Below are 18,033 nucleotides of genomic sequence, written 5' to 3'. Positions count from 1 at the left end.
GACCACCTGACCTGCCTCTTGAGAAATCTGTATGCAGGTCAGGAAGCAACAGTTAGAACTGGACATGGAACAACAGATTGGCTCCAAATAGGAAAAGGAGTTCGTCAAGGCTGTATATTGTCACCCTGTTTATTTAACTTCTATGCAGAGTACATCATGAGAAACGCTGGACTGGAAGAAACACAAGCTGGAATCAAGATTGCCGGAAGAAATATCCATCATCTCAGATATGCAGATGACACCACCCTTATGGCAGAAAGTGAAGAGGAACCAAAAAGCCTCTTGATGAAAGTGAAAGTGGAGAGTGAAAAAGTTTAATTAAAGCTCAACATTCAGAAAACGAAGATCATGGCATCCGGTCCCATCACTTCATGGGAAATAGATGGGGAACCAGTGGAAACAGTGTCAGACTTTATTTTTCTGGGCTCCAAAATCACTACAGATGGTGACTGCAGCCATGAAATTAAAAGACGCTTACTCCTTGGAAGGAAAGTTATGACCAACCTAGATAGCATATTGAAAAGCAGAGACATTACTTTGCCAATAAAGGTTTGTCTAGTCAAGGCTACGGTTTTTCCTCTGGTCATGTATGGATGTGAGAGTTGGACTGTGAAGAAGGCTGAGAGCCAAATAATTGATGCTTTTGAACTGTGGTGTTGGAGAAGACTCTTGAGAGTCCCTTGGACTGCAAGGGGATCCAACCAGTCCATTCTGAAGGAGATCAGCCCTGGGATTTCTTTGGAAGGAATGATGCTAAAGCTGAAACTCCAGTCCTTTGGCCACCTCATGCGAAGAGTTGACTCATTGGAAAAGATTCTGATGCTGGGAGGGATTGGGGGCAAGAGGAGAAGGGGATGACAGAGGATGAGATGGCTGGATGGCATCACTGACTCGATGGACGTGAGTCTGAGTGAACTCCGGGAGTTGCTGATGGATAGGGAGGCCTGGCGTCCTGCGATTCATGGGGTCGCAAAGAGTCGGACACGACTGAGCGACTGACCTGATCTGACACCTTTTCATGAAAAATGCTAATTTTAATGTAGTTTGATTTGCCAACATTTTCTTTTGTATATGGTGACTTTTGCTCCTAAGAAACTTGCAGACAAATTATTGTTTCTTTTTAATATCATTTTCTTCCTGTAATTAGCTTTACTAGCTTTCTTTCAGCCTTTTTTAAAAAAATCATGCTTGGGGTTTGTAGGAAATCTTTTGATTTTTATCATCTTTTAACCTCTCGTTAATTTTCTTTTTGGGGGTCTCTGCTTCAATCTGGATTCTATACACTTCTAGTTCATAATTCTTTTCTTCAGCTGTGTCTCATCTGCCCTTAAACCCTTTTATTGTCTTCTTAATTTTAATATTCAGTTTTGGAAATTCTGTTCAGTCCTTTTTATACTTTCTCTACTGAAATTGTCGAATCTATCACCTTGAATGCAAGCATGTTCGTTTAGCACCTGTGCCTGATAAACCGGAACCTGGAGCCCAACGGAGGGCGTTTGCTTGCTGTTGGTTCTCATTCGTGCCATCTTGTTTCCTTGTGTGCCTAATTATTTTTTAAAATACATTGTGGTATATTCTTCTGTCTTCTTTAGGCTTATTATGGTTGCTTCCTGTTGTTCACTATTAAAATCAATACATAGATAAACATTCTAATATATGATTCCTTTTGCACAAATGGGAATTTCTCTGGGATATACTCCGAGAAGTGAAATTATTGGGTAATAGCATATGAACATCTTCACCACTGTTGTCTAATTACTCTCCAAAGTGATTATGCTCATCTTTGCTTTTTGCCCTCAATCTCATGGATGTGACTTGCACAGAACTGTGTCTTGTCATTTCTTGTCACTAATAATGAATAACACTGAGGATCTTTTAAGTTTATGAGCCAATGGATTTCATTTCTATGAATTGTCCATTTTTTATATTAGGCTTTTTTTTTTTCCTTACTGATTTGCTTTTCTCCCCTTCAACTCTGGATTCTAACATTTTGGCAGCTATATGCATTTCAGATATATTCTCCCAGGCTGTGGCTTTACCTTTTTCTTTTATTTATAGCACCATTTGCTGCACCAAGGGTTATACATTTTAACAGTCATACTTGGTATTTTCCTCCTTTATATTTATTTTGCATCTTGCTGAAGAAATTTTCCCCCAAAGTTCATGAAGATAGCCTTATTTTTCTACTAAGAGATTAGGTTTTCATATTTAGGTTTTCATTATTTTTATGGCTGTTTGATTTTTGTATTTGGTTTGTATTAGAAATTTATGAATAGTCACACTGCCAACTTTAAGTAAAACAAATCACTGTTAAATAAAACAAACCTCAAAAGTAGGTTAGCTATGATGTCAGAAGTTGGGACAGTGGTCATCTTTAAGGAAGAAAGGTACAATTACATTTATTGACCAGAGAGTTAGGTATGTTCACTTTGCTGATATACAATGAACTATACACTAATGCGGTAGCTTAAAATTAAACATTATGAGAGTATTTAAATCATTAATTTATATTTAACTTATATGCAGAGTACATTATGAGAAATGCTGGGCTGGATGAAGCACAAGCTGGAATCAAGATTTCCAGGAGAAATATCAATAATCTCAGATATGCAGATGACACCACACTTATGGCAGAAAGTGAAGAACTAAAGAGCATCCTGATAAAAGTGAAAGAGGAGAGTGAAAAAGTTGGCTTAAAGCTCAACACTCAGAAAACTAAGATCATGGCATCTGGTCCCATCACTGCATGGCAAATAGATGGGGAAACAGTGGCTGACTTTATTTTGGGGGGCTCCAAAATCACTGCAGATGGTGACTGAAGCCATGAAATTAAAACACGCTTACTCCTGGGAAGGAAAGTTATGACCAACCTAGACAACATATTAAAAAGCAGAGACATTACTTTGTCAACAAAGGTCCGTCTAGTCAAGGCTATGGTTTTTCCAGTAGTCATGTATGGATGTGAGAGTTGGACTATAAAGAAAGCTGAGCACTGAAGAATTGGTGCTTTTGAACCGTGGTGTTGGAGAAGACTCTTGAAAGTCCCTTGGACTGCAAGGAGATCCAACCAGTCCATCCTAAAGGAGATCAGCTTTAGGATAATGAATATTCAGGACTGAATATTCATTGGAAGGACTGATGTTGAAGCTGAAACTCCAATACTTTGGCCACCTGATGCGAAGAGCTGACTCACTTGAAAAGACCCTAATGCCGGGAAAGATTGAGGGCAGGAGGAGAAGGGGACGAGGGAGGATGAGATGGATGGCATCACCGACTCGATGGACATGGGTTCGGGTAGGCTTCAGGAGTTGGTGATGGACAGGCGTGCTGCAGTCCATGGGGTTGCAAAGAGTCAGACATGACTGAGTGAGTGGACTGAACTGAACTGAATTTAACAAAAACTATAAACGAGCAATTTTCCTTTTCCAAACTATTTGTATTTATGTTATACTTCAATAAAAAAGTTTAAAAATAAATGTCCTTTGGTATATAACTTTGGGGGAAACCTATGCTAAAGAAGTAAAAGCTCCAGCGTGTAAGAATAAATGTACTTCGTTGTTTATTGCAGCACTGCTTCTGGTTGCAAAAAACCCTCCAAAACGAAAAACAGAAACAACATGGGGTGGGGAGCGGCAGAAGAGAATGAAAAAAAGTTGTATGTGTATGTGTAATGGGATATGTGAAGCTATTAAAAGGTGTGAGTAAAATCTATCTGCAATGACCTATGGGGATGCCTAAAACACACTAAGTGGAGATAGAAAGCAAAATGCAAAATGATGACATCATTCAACTGAACAAAAAAATTAAAACATCTTCTTTACACATATGTGTATATTTTGATATGATTTTATAAATATAAAGAAAATTATGGAGCAATGCAACCATATCACTTGCAATTGGAAGTGACTGGCTTGGAAGGAAAGGAAACTTAACTGACTGGGGCTTCAAGGGAAGAATACTAACTTTTTCTGTGTATTTCCCTATTCTGTTTGAATTATTCCAATAGATTGTTATTTTATAATTTAAAAAAATCCAATAAAGTTTAAAAACTCTTGTTATAAAAGGGTATGTCACACCAAAAGACCCATAAGTAGCTGGCTTATCTGTGAATTCCTCCTATTCCAAGCTAACCTGTGTTATGGCCAGGCCTTTAAGGGTCATTTTCATCTAAAGGATTCTTCTATTAAAATACTTGTGTGGCTGAGTCCCGTCACGGTTCACCTGAAACTATCACAACATTGTTAATCAGCTATACACCAATACAAAATGGTTTTTGGTGTTAAAGACACAAAATAACAACAACAAAAATTCACAACCCTTCAATGATTCAATAGAAAACTGGTAAAAAGTATAAAGTTATGAGCCAGAAGATTTGGGATCTAGTCCTAGTTCTAATTTCTGACTGCAGGGTTTCATGGCTGTCACAATGGAACAGAACACATGAGCTGAGGATCAGTTCACTTTCAGGTGAATATGGCGCGTTAGAAGGCCATATTGCAAGTCACTGAGTTAAATAATCCTAGATTTGAGTTCCAGCACTGCCACTTACTAGTTATGTGACTATGAGCAAGTTATTAATCCTTTTTTAAGCCTCAACTTCTTATTTAATAAAGTGGGGCTAATAATACTGATCTTTAAGGCTTATAGTAAGTGTTAAAATGACATATGTCAATCATCTACCCATACTACAACCTGTTGTTGTTCAGTCACTAAGTCACATCCGACTCTTTGTGACCCCATGGACTGCAGACAAGCCAGGCTCCTGTGTCCTCCACTGTCTCCTGGAGTTTGCTCAAATCCACGTCCACCGAGCTGGTGATGCTATCTAACCACCTCAGTCTCGGCCGCCCACTTATCCTTTTGCCTTCAATCTTTCCCAGCATCACTAGTAGTGCTAAATATTACAATCATCCTCATTCTATACCTAATATTTTAAGATCTCCACAATCTTCACCACCACCAATTTAGTTCTGAATCACTTAGAGCTATGACAGGCTAAAACTGAGCTAGACTTTACAAACACAATCTCATTCCAATTAACTTTATCAATATAATAACCTTAAATTATATAAACTAATCTGATTTTATGGATTAAAAAAAAAAAGACGCTTAAAGAAGTTATGTACTATTCTGAGGTTACAAAGTCAGCAAATGGCAGAGTTGGAATTTAAAGTTAAAACTGTCATAGTCTCATAACACTATGAGACTCCAAAGTCAGTGGTCGGAGCCTTTATGCCATGCTTGTTGCCTGAGACCTGAGCCTGCGGAGTACATTCCTCCTTCCCTGAATTTGTACTCACCACCCCTCTCCATTCAGGCTGAACTAATTCTACCCGCTTCATAAAAGTTTGTCATTTCCCAGGAATATGGTGATTTCCTTTTCTTTCAACTTGAAATTTCAGGCTCCAATCAGACACCAAGACACTACAACATCACAAAATACCTTATGAGTGTTTTTTTTTCTTGCTAATGCTATTTTTCTCCAATATGGATTTTTAGTCCCTTGAAGACAGAAGATGAGCTTTTTCCTAAGTCCCAACAGACTTACCTACTTTTAACACAGGTACTCAAAAACACTGGTATAAAATGATAGAATTTTGCATTTTCATAGGCACAATGACAATAAGGTGTGATAATTAAGAAAAGACCCAAATGTTAAAGGACACACATTTCTGATACAGGTACCTTGGTAACAGGCAGAGAAAACACAGATGATACATGGCAGTTCTATGACTGCAGAATAGAGGATAATGAACACTAACCAGAAGCTCTTTGGTCTCCCATTCTTTCTCGCCCTAGATTTGACAGGCTGTGGACAATGTAAAGAGAAAGAAATCTAATAGTATCTAAGAGAGTATCATCAGTTTTGAAACCTTTATGACCACAACTATGCTAGCACTTTTACAAAGGCTAGACTTAGAATCAGCATGCCTTCCAATTCTGAACCTAAATGTAAATGTAAGCATTTGCTTTATTTCTATAAGATGATACACCAGGAAAAACTGGTGGCCCATGACAAAAATTTCACATTACAAATTTTAATCTTCTTTAATCTTCCCCACACTGCATGGGACCACAACATGCCTATTTCAGTCTTACCTCCATATCCCCTTCAGAGGTTAAAATACATTATAAAAAAGCAAGGCTATTTTTATACAATGAGAATATTATATGTACTAAAAATATATTCTCCCCTTTACTCTGCCCCATTAACACTTCTGGGAAGAATATGTAGTGAGGGGAGAATATACCTCTTGGAGATTTCTGGTTTTACTCCTTCCTCTCTTCTTACCGTTACTAGACATCGACACATGTTTGCGTAAGCCACAGAGAAACTGGGTTCGTCAATAGCCTTCTCAAAGACCAGGTCAATGACTCCTTTCAGCCGCTCCTCTGTGTCAACAGTAAGTCCTGACACTTGCTTCATCAGTTGGTTGAACATCTGTGGTGTCAATTTATTTAAGATACTTCGAACTTTTCTAAAAAGTTCCTAGAAGGACCACAAAAAAGAAACCATTATATTATCTGTGACAATATGATGCTTTCTATAAGGACTAATATTTTATTTGTAATTTATAAGTGCAATTTCCTAAATTATTAACAAAGATTGTGAATGAGTCACAGAAATAATTAAATCTATTTTATCATATATTAAAAATTTATACCGCCTATTTTTTTTCCACTACTGATGAGAATTCAAGGAACTAGGTATATTCACACTCCACTGGTGGGACTCTAATTTGGCACATTTCCAAGGGCAATTTGACAATGTGTACTCAAAGTCTTAAACCAGCAATTTTACTTTCATAAATTTATTTATATTTAACGATAGGTTAAAAGGGATTTTAGCCATCATAACTTCAATCAGTAACCTTTTAGAGCAAATAACTTAAATGTCCTAAAATAGAAGTTCATCTACAAATGGTATAATATAAATTATCAAATAAAACACTAGGCAGAAGTTACTGTAATAATGTTATAGAAAGCTTCATCAAGTTAGAAATAGAAAAATTCCTCAACGAGAAAAAGGCCATTGATAACCCTACTCAGTGGTGAAAGAATAAGTGTTTCCCCCTAACAGTGAGAACAAGACAAGAACATGTGTGCTCACCATTCCTATTCAAAACCTTACTGGAGGTCCTATTCAGTGGAATAATGCAAAGGAAAAGAGCTACAACCCATACAGATCTAAAGGAAGAGACAAAATTCCCTTTTCACAAATGACTGTCTTCGCAGAAAAATCATAAGAAACCTATAAACGTAGACACTAAGTGGGTCTAGCAGGTTTGCAGAACACAAGTCAATATACAAAAATCAATTTTATTTTTATGTATTAGCAATGAACAACTAAAAATTACATTTTTAAAAAGCACAATCTATAACAGTACCAAAACCATGAAGTACTTAGATAAGAATCTATCAAAATGTCCATAGGAATTGTGTGATGAAATGTTTAAGTGACTGATCAAAGAAATCGAGAAACACCAAAATAGAGATCTATATCACGTTCTTGTATTATAAAACTCATTATTGTTAAGTTGCCAGTTTTACCCAAAGAGATCTACAGATTTAACACAAACAAAATAAAATACCTAATAAGGTGTTTTTTGGAGGGGGAAGAGTAGAAATCAAGAAGCTGATTCTTCAGTTGAAATGGAAAAACAAAAACTAGAACAGCTTAACAATTTCAAAAAATAACAAAAATTGGAAGACATATAACCTAATTTCAACACTTACCATATGAAGCTACTATGCACAGATAGTGGTACTGGCCAGAGAACAGACACATAATTCACGAGAACAGAATGAGAAGTGTAGAAAATATATTCACACATATATGAAGAACTGATTTTCAACAAAGGTGCAACGAAAATTCAGTGGACAAAGGGTAAGTCTTTTCAACAAATGATGCTGGAACAACTGGATATCCATAAGCAAAAAAAAAAAAAAGAAATCTTGATTCATGCCTTACACATAACACAAAAATTAACTAAAACAGGATCACAAACCAAAATGTAAAATCCAAAATTAGAAACTTCTAGAACAGAGCAGGACAAAAATTTTGTATTCTTATATGTACAGATATTTTAAGTGAGACAGCAAAAGCACAATGTGGGAATGAAAAAAATCAATAAATTGAGCATCATCAAAGTTAAAAACTTATGCTTGGCAAAAGATACTATTAAGAAAATGAAAAAAACCACAGACTGGGGGAAAACCTTTTATAAAAATATACATTTGACAAAGGATTTATATACAGAATAATAATTTAAAAAAAACGCTCTCAAAATTCAGTAAGACAGCATACCAACCAACGAAACAGGCCAAAAGATATAAAGAAAACTGTACTAAAGAAGACACACAAATGGCAAATAAACGCATGAAAAAATGTCCTTATTCAACACACTGGTCTTTTGGGAAATGCAAACTGAAACTGCACTGAGATGTTACCACACATCCATTAGGATGGTTAAAATTTACAGAACAGAAAATTATATGTGCTGGTGAAGACTGAAGTATTGAAACTCTCATGCCTTGCCAGTAACCATCCTGGAAAACAGTTTGGTATACTCTAATAAAGTTAAACCTATGTTGATCCAAAAGCTAGGAATTTACCCCAAAGAAACAAAAACGTATTTGCTCATACAAGTCCTCTATGTGAATGTTCACAGTAATTTTATTCATAATTACTAAAACCTGGAAAGTGTTTATCTTGTGAATGGATCCAGGAATGAAAGTTCAGTTCAGTCGCTCAGTCGTGTCCGACTCTTTGCGACCCCATGAATCGCAGCACGCCAGGCCTCCCTGTCCATCACCAACTCCCGGAGTTCACTCAGACTCATGTCCATCGAGTCAGTGATGCCATCCAGCCATCTCATACATGCAATATGATGGATGAGTATCAAATATATTCACTGAGTAAAAGAAGCTTTACTCAGAATGACTCCATATTTATATGAGACTCTGGAAAAGGCAACACTACAGGGAGTTTCCAGGTGGCACACGGGCGAAGAATCCGCCTGCCAGTGCAGGAGGTGCAAGAGATGCAGGTTTTACCCCTTGGAGTAGGAAAGAGCAACCTACTCCAGTATGCTTGCCTTGAAAATTCCATGGATAAAGGAGCCTGGCGGACTACAGTTCATGGGGTCGCAGAGTCAGATATGCCTGAGTGCACAAACATGTGTGGACACACACAGAGGGACAAACACACGACGGACTGCCAGAAGTGAGCATGGGCAGCAGAGGATGACTATAAAGCAGAACAAGAACACTTCAGGGGGCTGATGGCAATGCTCTACATCTTGACTGTGGTGGCAGTAACACAACCATGTGTTTGGCAAGAATTATAGAACTATAAACAAAGAAGGAAACCTAACTAAATGTAAATGATGCCTCAGTAAAAATATGAAGTTGTAAAAATCCATGAAACCATGATATAATAACTGAAAAACCTATAAAATGTTTTGTTTGATCCCTATATAATTTAATCTGAATACAAGGATTTTTAGAAAGTGTACCAGTTTATCAACAGTTTTCTCTAAGACGGTAAATAAATCTATTTAAATTTTTAAAAATCATATTGTCAACTTTTAAAGCAATATGTCAGCTTCACTTTTATAGAGAACAAAAAATTTTAAGTTTATTAGGGATGAGGGAGTCATTGCACTTCTCCAAATTGCCTGTATCAACCGAGACAGTACCATTTAGGTTTAAAACTTTAATTTGTGCTTTCCACAAATAAAAATAAACAAAATAAAATAAAACAAAATAAAAACAAAATAAAAACAAAATAAAACAAAATAAAAACAAAAATAAAACCCAGCCTTCAGATCTTCAAATAGATCAGAAAATACTAAGCTTAGAAAAACAGGAAAATAAAAAGGTCATTTATTGAAGTAATGCACAGTAAGTGACTATAGTTAATAAGGCTGCAAATATCATATGATATTCCTTATATGTGGAATCCAAAAAAAAAAAAAGGTCCAAATGAACTTATTTAGAAAACAGAAACAAAGTCATAGATGTAGAAAACAAACATATGGTTACCAGAGGGAAAAGGGGGATAGGAATAAATTGAGAGATTGGGATTAACATATACACACTGTCGTGTATGTTTTTCCAGAGTCTTGTATGCATGTGAGAGTTGGACGATAAAGAAGGCTGAACACCAAATTGATGCTTTTGAACTGTGGTGTTGGAGAAGACTCTTGAGAGTCCCCTGGACAGCAGAGATCAAACCAGTCAATCCTAAAGGAAATCAATCCTGAATATTCACCGGAAGAACTGATGCTAAAGCTGAAGCTCTAATACTTTGGCCACCTGATGTGAAGAGCTGACTCACTGGAAAAGACCCTGATGCTGGGAAAGACTGAAGGCAGGAGAAGCAGGGGACGACAGAGGACGAGGTGTCAGCTGGCATCACTGACTCAATGGATGTGAGTTTGATCAAGCTATGGGAGATGGCGAAGGACAGGGAAGGAAGCCTGGCGTGCTGCAGTCCATGGGGTCACAAAGAGCTGAGTGACTGAACAACGACGACAAACAGGGGCCACTGCACAGCACAGGGAGCTCTACTCACTGCTCTGTAATGACCGATATGGAGAAAGGATCTAAAAAAGGGTGAACGCATGTGGGTGTGGAAACTCATTCACTTCTGCTATACACCTGAAACTAACAGAAAGTAAATCACCAATACGCCAATAAAAATTAAAATACAAGGGAAAGAATGCTGCTTTGCATGTTTGAAAAGCTTTTACCACAAGAATAAAATCCTACATGATGATGGACATTAAGCAGGCTAACTGTGGTGATCATTTTGCAATATACATACAAATACTGAATGATTATGTTGTACACCTAAAAAGTAATATGTCAATTTATACCTGAATTGAAAAAGGAAATCTCCAGTATCAAAAAACAAAACACTGACCAAAAGGCATTTATTCATTATGACTGAATATCTACTTGATGTTTTGTAATTTCATTTAGGTACAAATAAAGCATAAGGCACAGTCATCAAAACCATCAAATCCAGCTTCAAAGACAGGAAAGTTACAAGAGAAAGGACAGAGCAAAGCACGAGGTTGATTAGAAGCCAGAGAGGTGAGGACTGTAACGGGTTAGTGAGGAAAGACCTTTAGAAGGAAATGAGAGTGGGGCCAGATTATAAAGGGCAAAAAAAAAAAAAAGCTGGCCACATGAGAAAAGGCTGGCAGGGGGACAGAAAGTATTTTAGGAAGGGAAATATTTTAGAAAGGATTGCTAATGAGGCTCTTCCACTGCAGGACTGGAAAACAGTAAGGAAAGATCAGAGGACTAGTGCACGCTAGTGGGAAAGAAAATGATGGTAAGTTAGAAGCTAGAGCGAGGAGGTAAAAATCAGCCCATCAGAGAGATGAGTTGGGCAGCAGCAGTGGGATTACTGTATCAAGAGGTGAAGAGAGATGAAATAGCAGCCTGAGCAGCAGAATCGCAACTGTAGTGCATGTATGTAGAGGGAGTCTAGATACGTCACTAATAATGATTTCCTAGAAATGTTTCAAGGAGATTAATTCTTACGGTATCCACTGGTGATCATTCATAATGTTGCTATAAATACAGAGGGTAAGAACAAATGTCAGAGTGAAGGAGTTTTCCGGAAGTGGTGGCAACAATACAACTATTGTGTTGACAAAAGGATAGAAAAAGAGTAACAGGAGGAACAACATGGGATGTGCCTGTGCAGAGAGTGAAAACACAGAACGGAGAGGGAATGAGCAAAGACGCTCTGTATCAAGAGCAAAGCATGTGGAGAAAAGGAGGCTGTGCTGGCCCTGCATGAGAAGTCTATCCATCCCGCACTGGATTTGCTTTACCTATTCACTAAAGAAAACTGAACTAATTAATGATACCTCAAAGTCAATATAATTATTCTGTTTCTGAATAACAATTAATAATGGGGAGAACTTAGCCAGAATAGCCATCATTAAAAAGTCTCCAAAAAACAAGTGCTGGAAAGGGTGTGGAGAAAAGGGAGCCCTCCTATATTTTGGTGGGAATGTAAACCGGTGCAGCTACCATGGAAGACAGTATAGAGGTTCCTTAAAAACTGACAACAGAGTTGGCATATGATACAGCAATTCCTCTCCTGGGCATATATCCAGACAAAACTGTAATCTGAAAAGATACATGCATTCCAATGTTCACAGCAGCATTATTTACAAATGCCAAGACATGGAGACAACCTACAAGGTCACAGACAGATGACTGGATAAAGGTGTGATACATACATATATCACATAAATATACATGTGCAAACACACACACAAATAAAATGCAATACTACTCAGTCATAAAAAGGATGAAATAGCGCCATTTGCAGCAGTATAGACGGACCTAGAAATTACTGTACTAAGTAACACAGAAAAACACAAATGCCTATGGTATCACTTACATACGGAACGTAAAACATGATATGAACGGGCTTATTCACAAAACAGAAAACAGACTCACAGATGTAGATACAAAAGGGGAGAGGGGGTGGGGAAGGGATAAATTAAGAGTTTTGGAATAGCAAATACACAATACTATATATAAAACAGACAACAAGGTTCTGCTGCATGGCACAGGGAACTACAGTCAATATCCTGTAATAAAACATGATGGAAAACAATATGAAAATAAATATATATATCTATATATACACATATACACACATATATATCTCTGAATCACTTTGCTGTATACTAGAAACCAACTCAACTTTAGTTGATTTAGAACTAGAAATTAGATTTAGTTTCTAAATCAACTATACTTCAATAAAATTTTTTTTAAAAACAGGGAGAACTCTGCTACAGAATAGAGAGAGGTACAAGTTCACAACAAATGGACTACTCAGTAACCACAACGGCTGTGAGTACCTCTCAAAGCTTCCGTTTCTTCATACGAAAAAAAGAGGAAATATGTATTCCTGCCTTGACAGGTGTTGTAAGAATCTAATGCAATAAGGCACTAATACAACTGCCTTAAACACCAAAAGAAGACATCTTCATAGTCAATGATAAATATCTAGCAGGAAATTTAAAACTTTTAAGTCCCTCTTCATTAAGCACTTCTCAGAGGGAATGGAAGCAGGAATGTAGATTTTTTTTTGAAGGTTGAGAAATCTTCAGGGAAGATTAGCTACTTGATTTTAGTGAATCTGGAGCAGGATGTTCTTGGGACAAATGACTGGGGCAAGTGCGAGAAAGATGAACAAAGGCAGGCAGCCGATTTGGGTCTGACAAACAGCTTGTGATGCATCAGTTCGTCTTGGTCCTGACAGCATGAACAGCTTTGCTGCTAAGTTTATTGTTTAACAAGTATTTATTGAGTATCTACTATGTATGAGATTCTGTGCTGGTGCTCAATCAACATCAGGATTTGTAAGGCACATCTCTTTCCCAGGGACATTCTCATACTAAGTACATAACTGGGCTCCTGGAACCACGTCATGAGCAAGTGCTTTATATCGCTTCATTTGAACTTCACAGTGTTCCATAAGGCACATACTATTAGTATCTTAATTAGTGTCAAATGAGTTATCTTAATTAGAATCAAAAACAGCTAAAGGACATAGTAGAGCTAACACAGGGATAGGAACTGGCATTGTGCGTACAGCAAAAGATGAACAGAGGCTTTATATAAATTGGCCAACAAAAACAAATTTGGGTGGATTAAAGGAATTCATTCAATTTACCCTAAGGAGTTCTGAGGGAGGATATGCTCAAAAAGATGCAAGAATTCAATTTTATTACCAAGGACCCTAAGTAAGATGTATTTCTAAATTCTAACTTATTAGAAGTGAAACAAAAAGCAAGATACTAACTAGACTACCACAGGACAATGAATAAGAATCTAAAAACACATTTTTAAGAAAAGCAAATATTGATCTAAGCGTGAGTGACAGAATTCTATGACATGTGAACCCTCGAAATACAGTTTGTGTTTTGAAAAGCACACAGAATGCAACTTAAAGAGAAAGTAGATTGTTGGCATTTATGATAGCTTTTAGAATGATGCCTGTAGTAAGGAAAAAATCACAAAAAACCTTATATTACCAGGGCAAAGAGACAGAAGAGTACCCTTACAACTCCAAAGCCACGTGAGCGCGCCCCAGCCCCCACCTGGGTCTTGATGTTCTCGGGGTCCTCGGCTGGGCTATCCCGCCTCTGGCTGGGCTTCCAGGCGTTCTCTGCCTTCTTCAGGTGCACGTCTTCTTTCACGGAGACCGTGATGATCTTCCTGGGCTCTCTCCTCTGGCCAGGCTGAGATCTCCGTGCTCCAACATTCAACAGCTAGGACAAGAGCATTCTTTATTACATCCACACAGAGCACTTACAGTCTACCGTCTCTGCTGTGCTGCTCAAGTAAGGATTGCTGCCCACAGGAAACACTTCTAGATGCAAAGATGGGTATCAGGCATCAACTGAGATGTGATCTTTTTTTTTGGTGGGGGTGTGGGTGTGTTAGAATGTCATCACTGTAGCGTATACCACGACTACGATTTTTGACCCTGACGTCCTAAATTAGGTATGTCTGATAAAGCTACTGAACCTAACAAAAAAGACTACCCTAAGTGAAATTACTGCTTCTTTTTTTCTTTTTAACTCGTTATGTGACTTTGGACTAGTCACTTGAACAACTACAGAAATTCAGAGGCAGAGATCACCACAGTTACAAATCTGCTTCAAAAACTGTCTCTACACTTTTGGTGTGCAATGCAAATACACCCTTACCATGAAAATTATTTACAGCATAGACACCCAGACTGACTGCAGACCTTAATGCTGCTAAGTTGCTTCAGTCGTGTCCGACTTTGTGCGACCCCATGGATGGAAGCCCACCAGGCTCCCCCGGCCTTGGGATTCTCCAGGCAAGAACACTGGAGTGGGTTGCCATTTCCTTCTCCAACGCATGAAAGTGAAAAGTGAAAGGGAAGTTGCTCAGTCGTGTCTGACTCTTAGCGACCCCATGGACTGCGGCCTACCAGGTTCCTCCATCCAGGGGATTTTCCAGGCAAGAGTACTGGAGTGGGGTGCCATTGCCTTCTCTGAGACCTTAATAGATCCCTCTAAGTTTGCTGTGCCAGAAATACTAAAATAAGTCTTCCTTATGTCATTAATGAAATCCAACTAAATCACTCCCTGAAAAAAGGCCTTTGTCAGCTCTTTGTTCCTCCCAGAGCCCCACTATGCTCATTCTGTTAAAAGCAATGTATGTTAGCATGTCACACTGGTCAGCAAATCAGAAATGTTACTGTAACAGTAATGGGTAACTTAAAAGTTATATTCTATGTATTAAAATGTTCCTAATAAATGCTACTCTAAATGCCTGGAAATACTTTTTCAAGATTAAATAACTGGAGTGATAGAGAGTTCTGCTTATGACCAATCCAAGATCTGGGATACTGACTGCTCTTACTTTTTCTGACAGGTCCTTCTCTGAATGATGAAGAAATATTACAATTAGGTTTCAAGAGGAAAAAAGGAGGAGAAAAAAAAAAATGCTTCACACAAGACAGACAGACCAGAATCCTATCTCACTTAATGCTCCAATACTTCCCTTTAGTAGAAACTAAAGCAATTATCCTCCAATAAAGAGAGTAAATAAAAGGTCATACTTCATACAGAAAGACACATTCGAGAGAGACATGGTCTGAGGACTCTGATAAGCTTCAAAGCCTTTACACATCACCCATCTCAGAATTAATTATTCTCTTACCCTTCCTTGACCATGTGCCCTAATTAGAAACAGCACTATTAAGGATGTTTCAGGATCAAAACTTAGAATTTCTGGGCAATACACACTAAATATGTCTAGCTACGGACTCAGTACTAATGATATAATGTTAGATTATTTTGTAATCTAACACATGAAAAAAAAAAAAACAAAAAACTGAAGTCAAATAAATCCCGAGGTACCACACATGGTATAACTAAGACAGAACTAAAAAAGATCATCAGACTGGGGAAGTATCGACTGGAAAGAGCCGCTAAACCAGACAGCACTACTGTAAGATCTATTTCTCACTGAAACCTTGCTCGTTCAGGCAGAAGAACTGTTAAGAAAAGGCAGCAAACCACGTATTGTTTGGTTTTTATAATTCAAAATATATTCTACTGTTAATTAATGTCAGTTACTATCTTTTTTAAAGTCTGGATAAAATTCAAATAAACAGATCACAGATATTCAATTTAATCCATGCATCTGCACATAGAAACTTGTTAAAAACAACGATTGGTGGGTATTAAAAAGGCATTATGCCAAAATCATGTAAGAGCCATAGTATAATTTGTGGATATAATTTTAACTATGTTTGCATTAAGTTAGAAAATGTTCATTTCCAAAAAAGAAATTGCAAATACCAATGAACGTTTGAGATTTCTAAAAAGTAAATATGATTTACGAAACAACTCTGTCTGTCCCAAGACAAATATAAGTGAATTTCAGACAAGCAGGAAAGAGATGTGAGAAATATTAAATAAGTAGATAACAAGTGTTTCAAAGTAAAAAAAAACTGTTAAAAAAAACAAACTTTTTGAAGTCCTGGATTAAAAAATTGAAATTGTAACCCATGTGCAACCTCCCAAGACAAATTTAAATATCTCTGGATAAAACTAAGATACTGCTCACAAATATTTACCCAAGTATACTGAGTCCTCAACAGATTATTATTCTTATAAATGCTTAATATGTTTGATTATAATTTATAGCTAACATTCTTCTGTTTATACTCAGAATGATTCACTGGAATATCAATGCCTGGAATGGCTATGGTGAAGTGGAGGAGAGAGGCAGATTAGAAGACAAAAGAACTGTGGTCTCTTGAATACAATTCTGCCACTTATGAGCAAAGTTACTATGAACAAGTCTGCTGAACTTAAACCATCTCATATATTAAATGCTTATCATACCTACATGAGTTATTAACTAGGATCACGGGATATATAATAGTAAGGCATGCCAAAGGACCTTAAAAACTAAGTACAATATCAGGTAGTACAATATTATCATGAATATCAAAGAAAAAAAAGAAATTTTTAAAGAAGTGATATACAGGTTGGTATAAAAACCTTTAAACACCCTGTATCCTTTTTGTGTGTGGAAAAACTTAATATAAATTGTCAGATTTTCAGTATCATTCAAAAGCTATACCATAGGTAATGAATGACTTTAGTTACTAAATACAGATAAAATTCTAGGATCCTGTGCTAAGAGTTATGGAACATATAAAAAGAAATAAAGCCTGGTTTCTTTGCTTGAAAGACAAACAATTCTGACTGATGGTGAGAAGATGAACTTCAAGGTATAATGTGTGCAGGGTCCACATTTCTTAAACGTATTACATAAGAAACTACAGATCTCTGTTGTAGAATTGAATATATATTGCTCCTATCTCACTCAGAGACTAAAACCTCAAACTTTTCTGCTTACTTGGATAACCAAAGAAAACAGGACCAATTGCACTGTAGCATTTTTTCTTTCCCTTTAAGAGAAAAGGATGCTACCTGCTCAGGAAACCTCTATGTATGAAGGATTTTCATCACAGTTCAGTGAATCTCAAATTAGTTACAATGAACACGAATGGCAAGTTACTAGTCTAGGTCTACAGCCCCCTTCTCGATACATTTCTTTTGAGGCACATTCTGCGATATCTGCAAACAGATTACTATTAAAATTAACACCACAATAGCCAAGTAACTTGACTTTTAAAAAACTACAGAGATGATACTGCCTGGGTGCTTTCATCAAAAGATGAACTTTTATGGTTAAAAATTATATATAACTGTGTATGGCACTAGTATAATTGCTACGCATTAAAAATATGTTATAACAAGTCTGTTGCAGGAAAGTTTATACCAGGAGTCACAGCAACTAAAGCTAGACTAAGAAGCATACCCAGTATATCTTAACAGTTTTGGATGTAATTATTTATAAGCCAATTTGGAAGCTGTATGGAGCCAAAAACTATGAAGAGTAGGGCTGCTTTGTTTTCCCCAAGCAGCATTATTG

The 18,033-nt window shown here is 37.1% G+C and overlaps 1 protein-coding gene across 20 annotated transcripts in view; it reads right to left on the bottom strand.

The window, feature by feature from the left end:
* The window catches only part of EIF4G3 (eukaryotic translation initiation factor 4 gamma 3), a 354,405-nt gene that overhangs the window by 59,112 nt on the left and 277,260 nt on the right, over positions 1-18,033 (bottom strand). For all 20 annotated transcript variants that reach the window (XM_070777387.1, XM_070777392.1, XM_070777394.1 and 17 more), the window contains 2 exons: positions 14,145-14,315; positions 6,293-6,490 (listed from right to left, as the gene is read on the bottom strand). In XM_070777387.1, the coding sequence (XP_070633488.1) occupies positions 6,293-6,490; positions 14,145-14,315 (369 nt within the window). The remainder of the gene's footprint in view (positions 1-6,292; positions 6,491-14,144; positions 14,316-18,033) is intronic.

Source organism: Bos indicus, chromosome 2, assembly GCF_029378745.1.
Source record: "Bos indicus isolate NIAB-ARS_2022 breed Sahiwal x Tharparkar chromosome 2, NIAB-ARS_B.indTharparkar_mat_pri_1.0, whole genome shotgun sequence".
Lineage (NCBI taxonomy): Eukaryota > Metazoa > Chordata > Mammalia > Artiodactyla > Bovidae > Bos > Bos indicus.
This window is presented reverse-complemented; position numbering and strand designations above follow the sequence as displayed.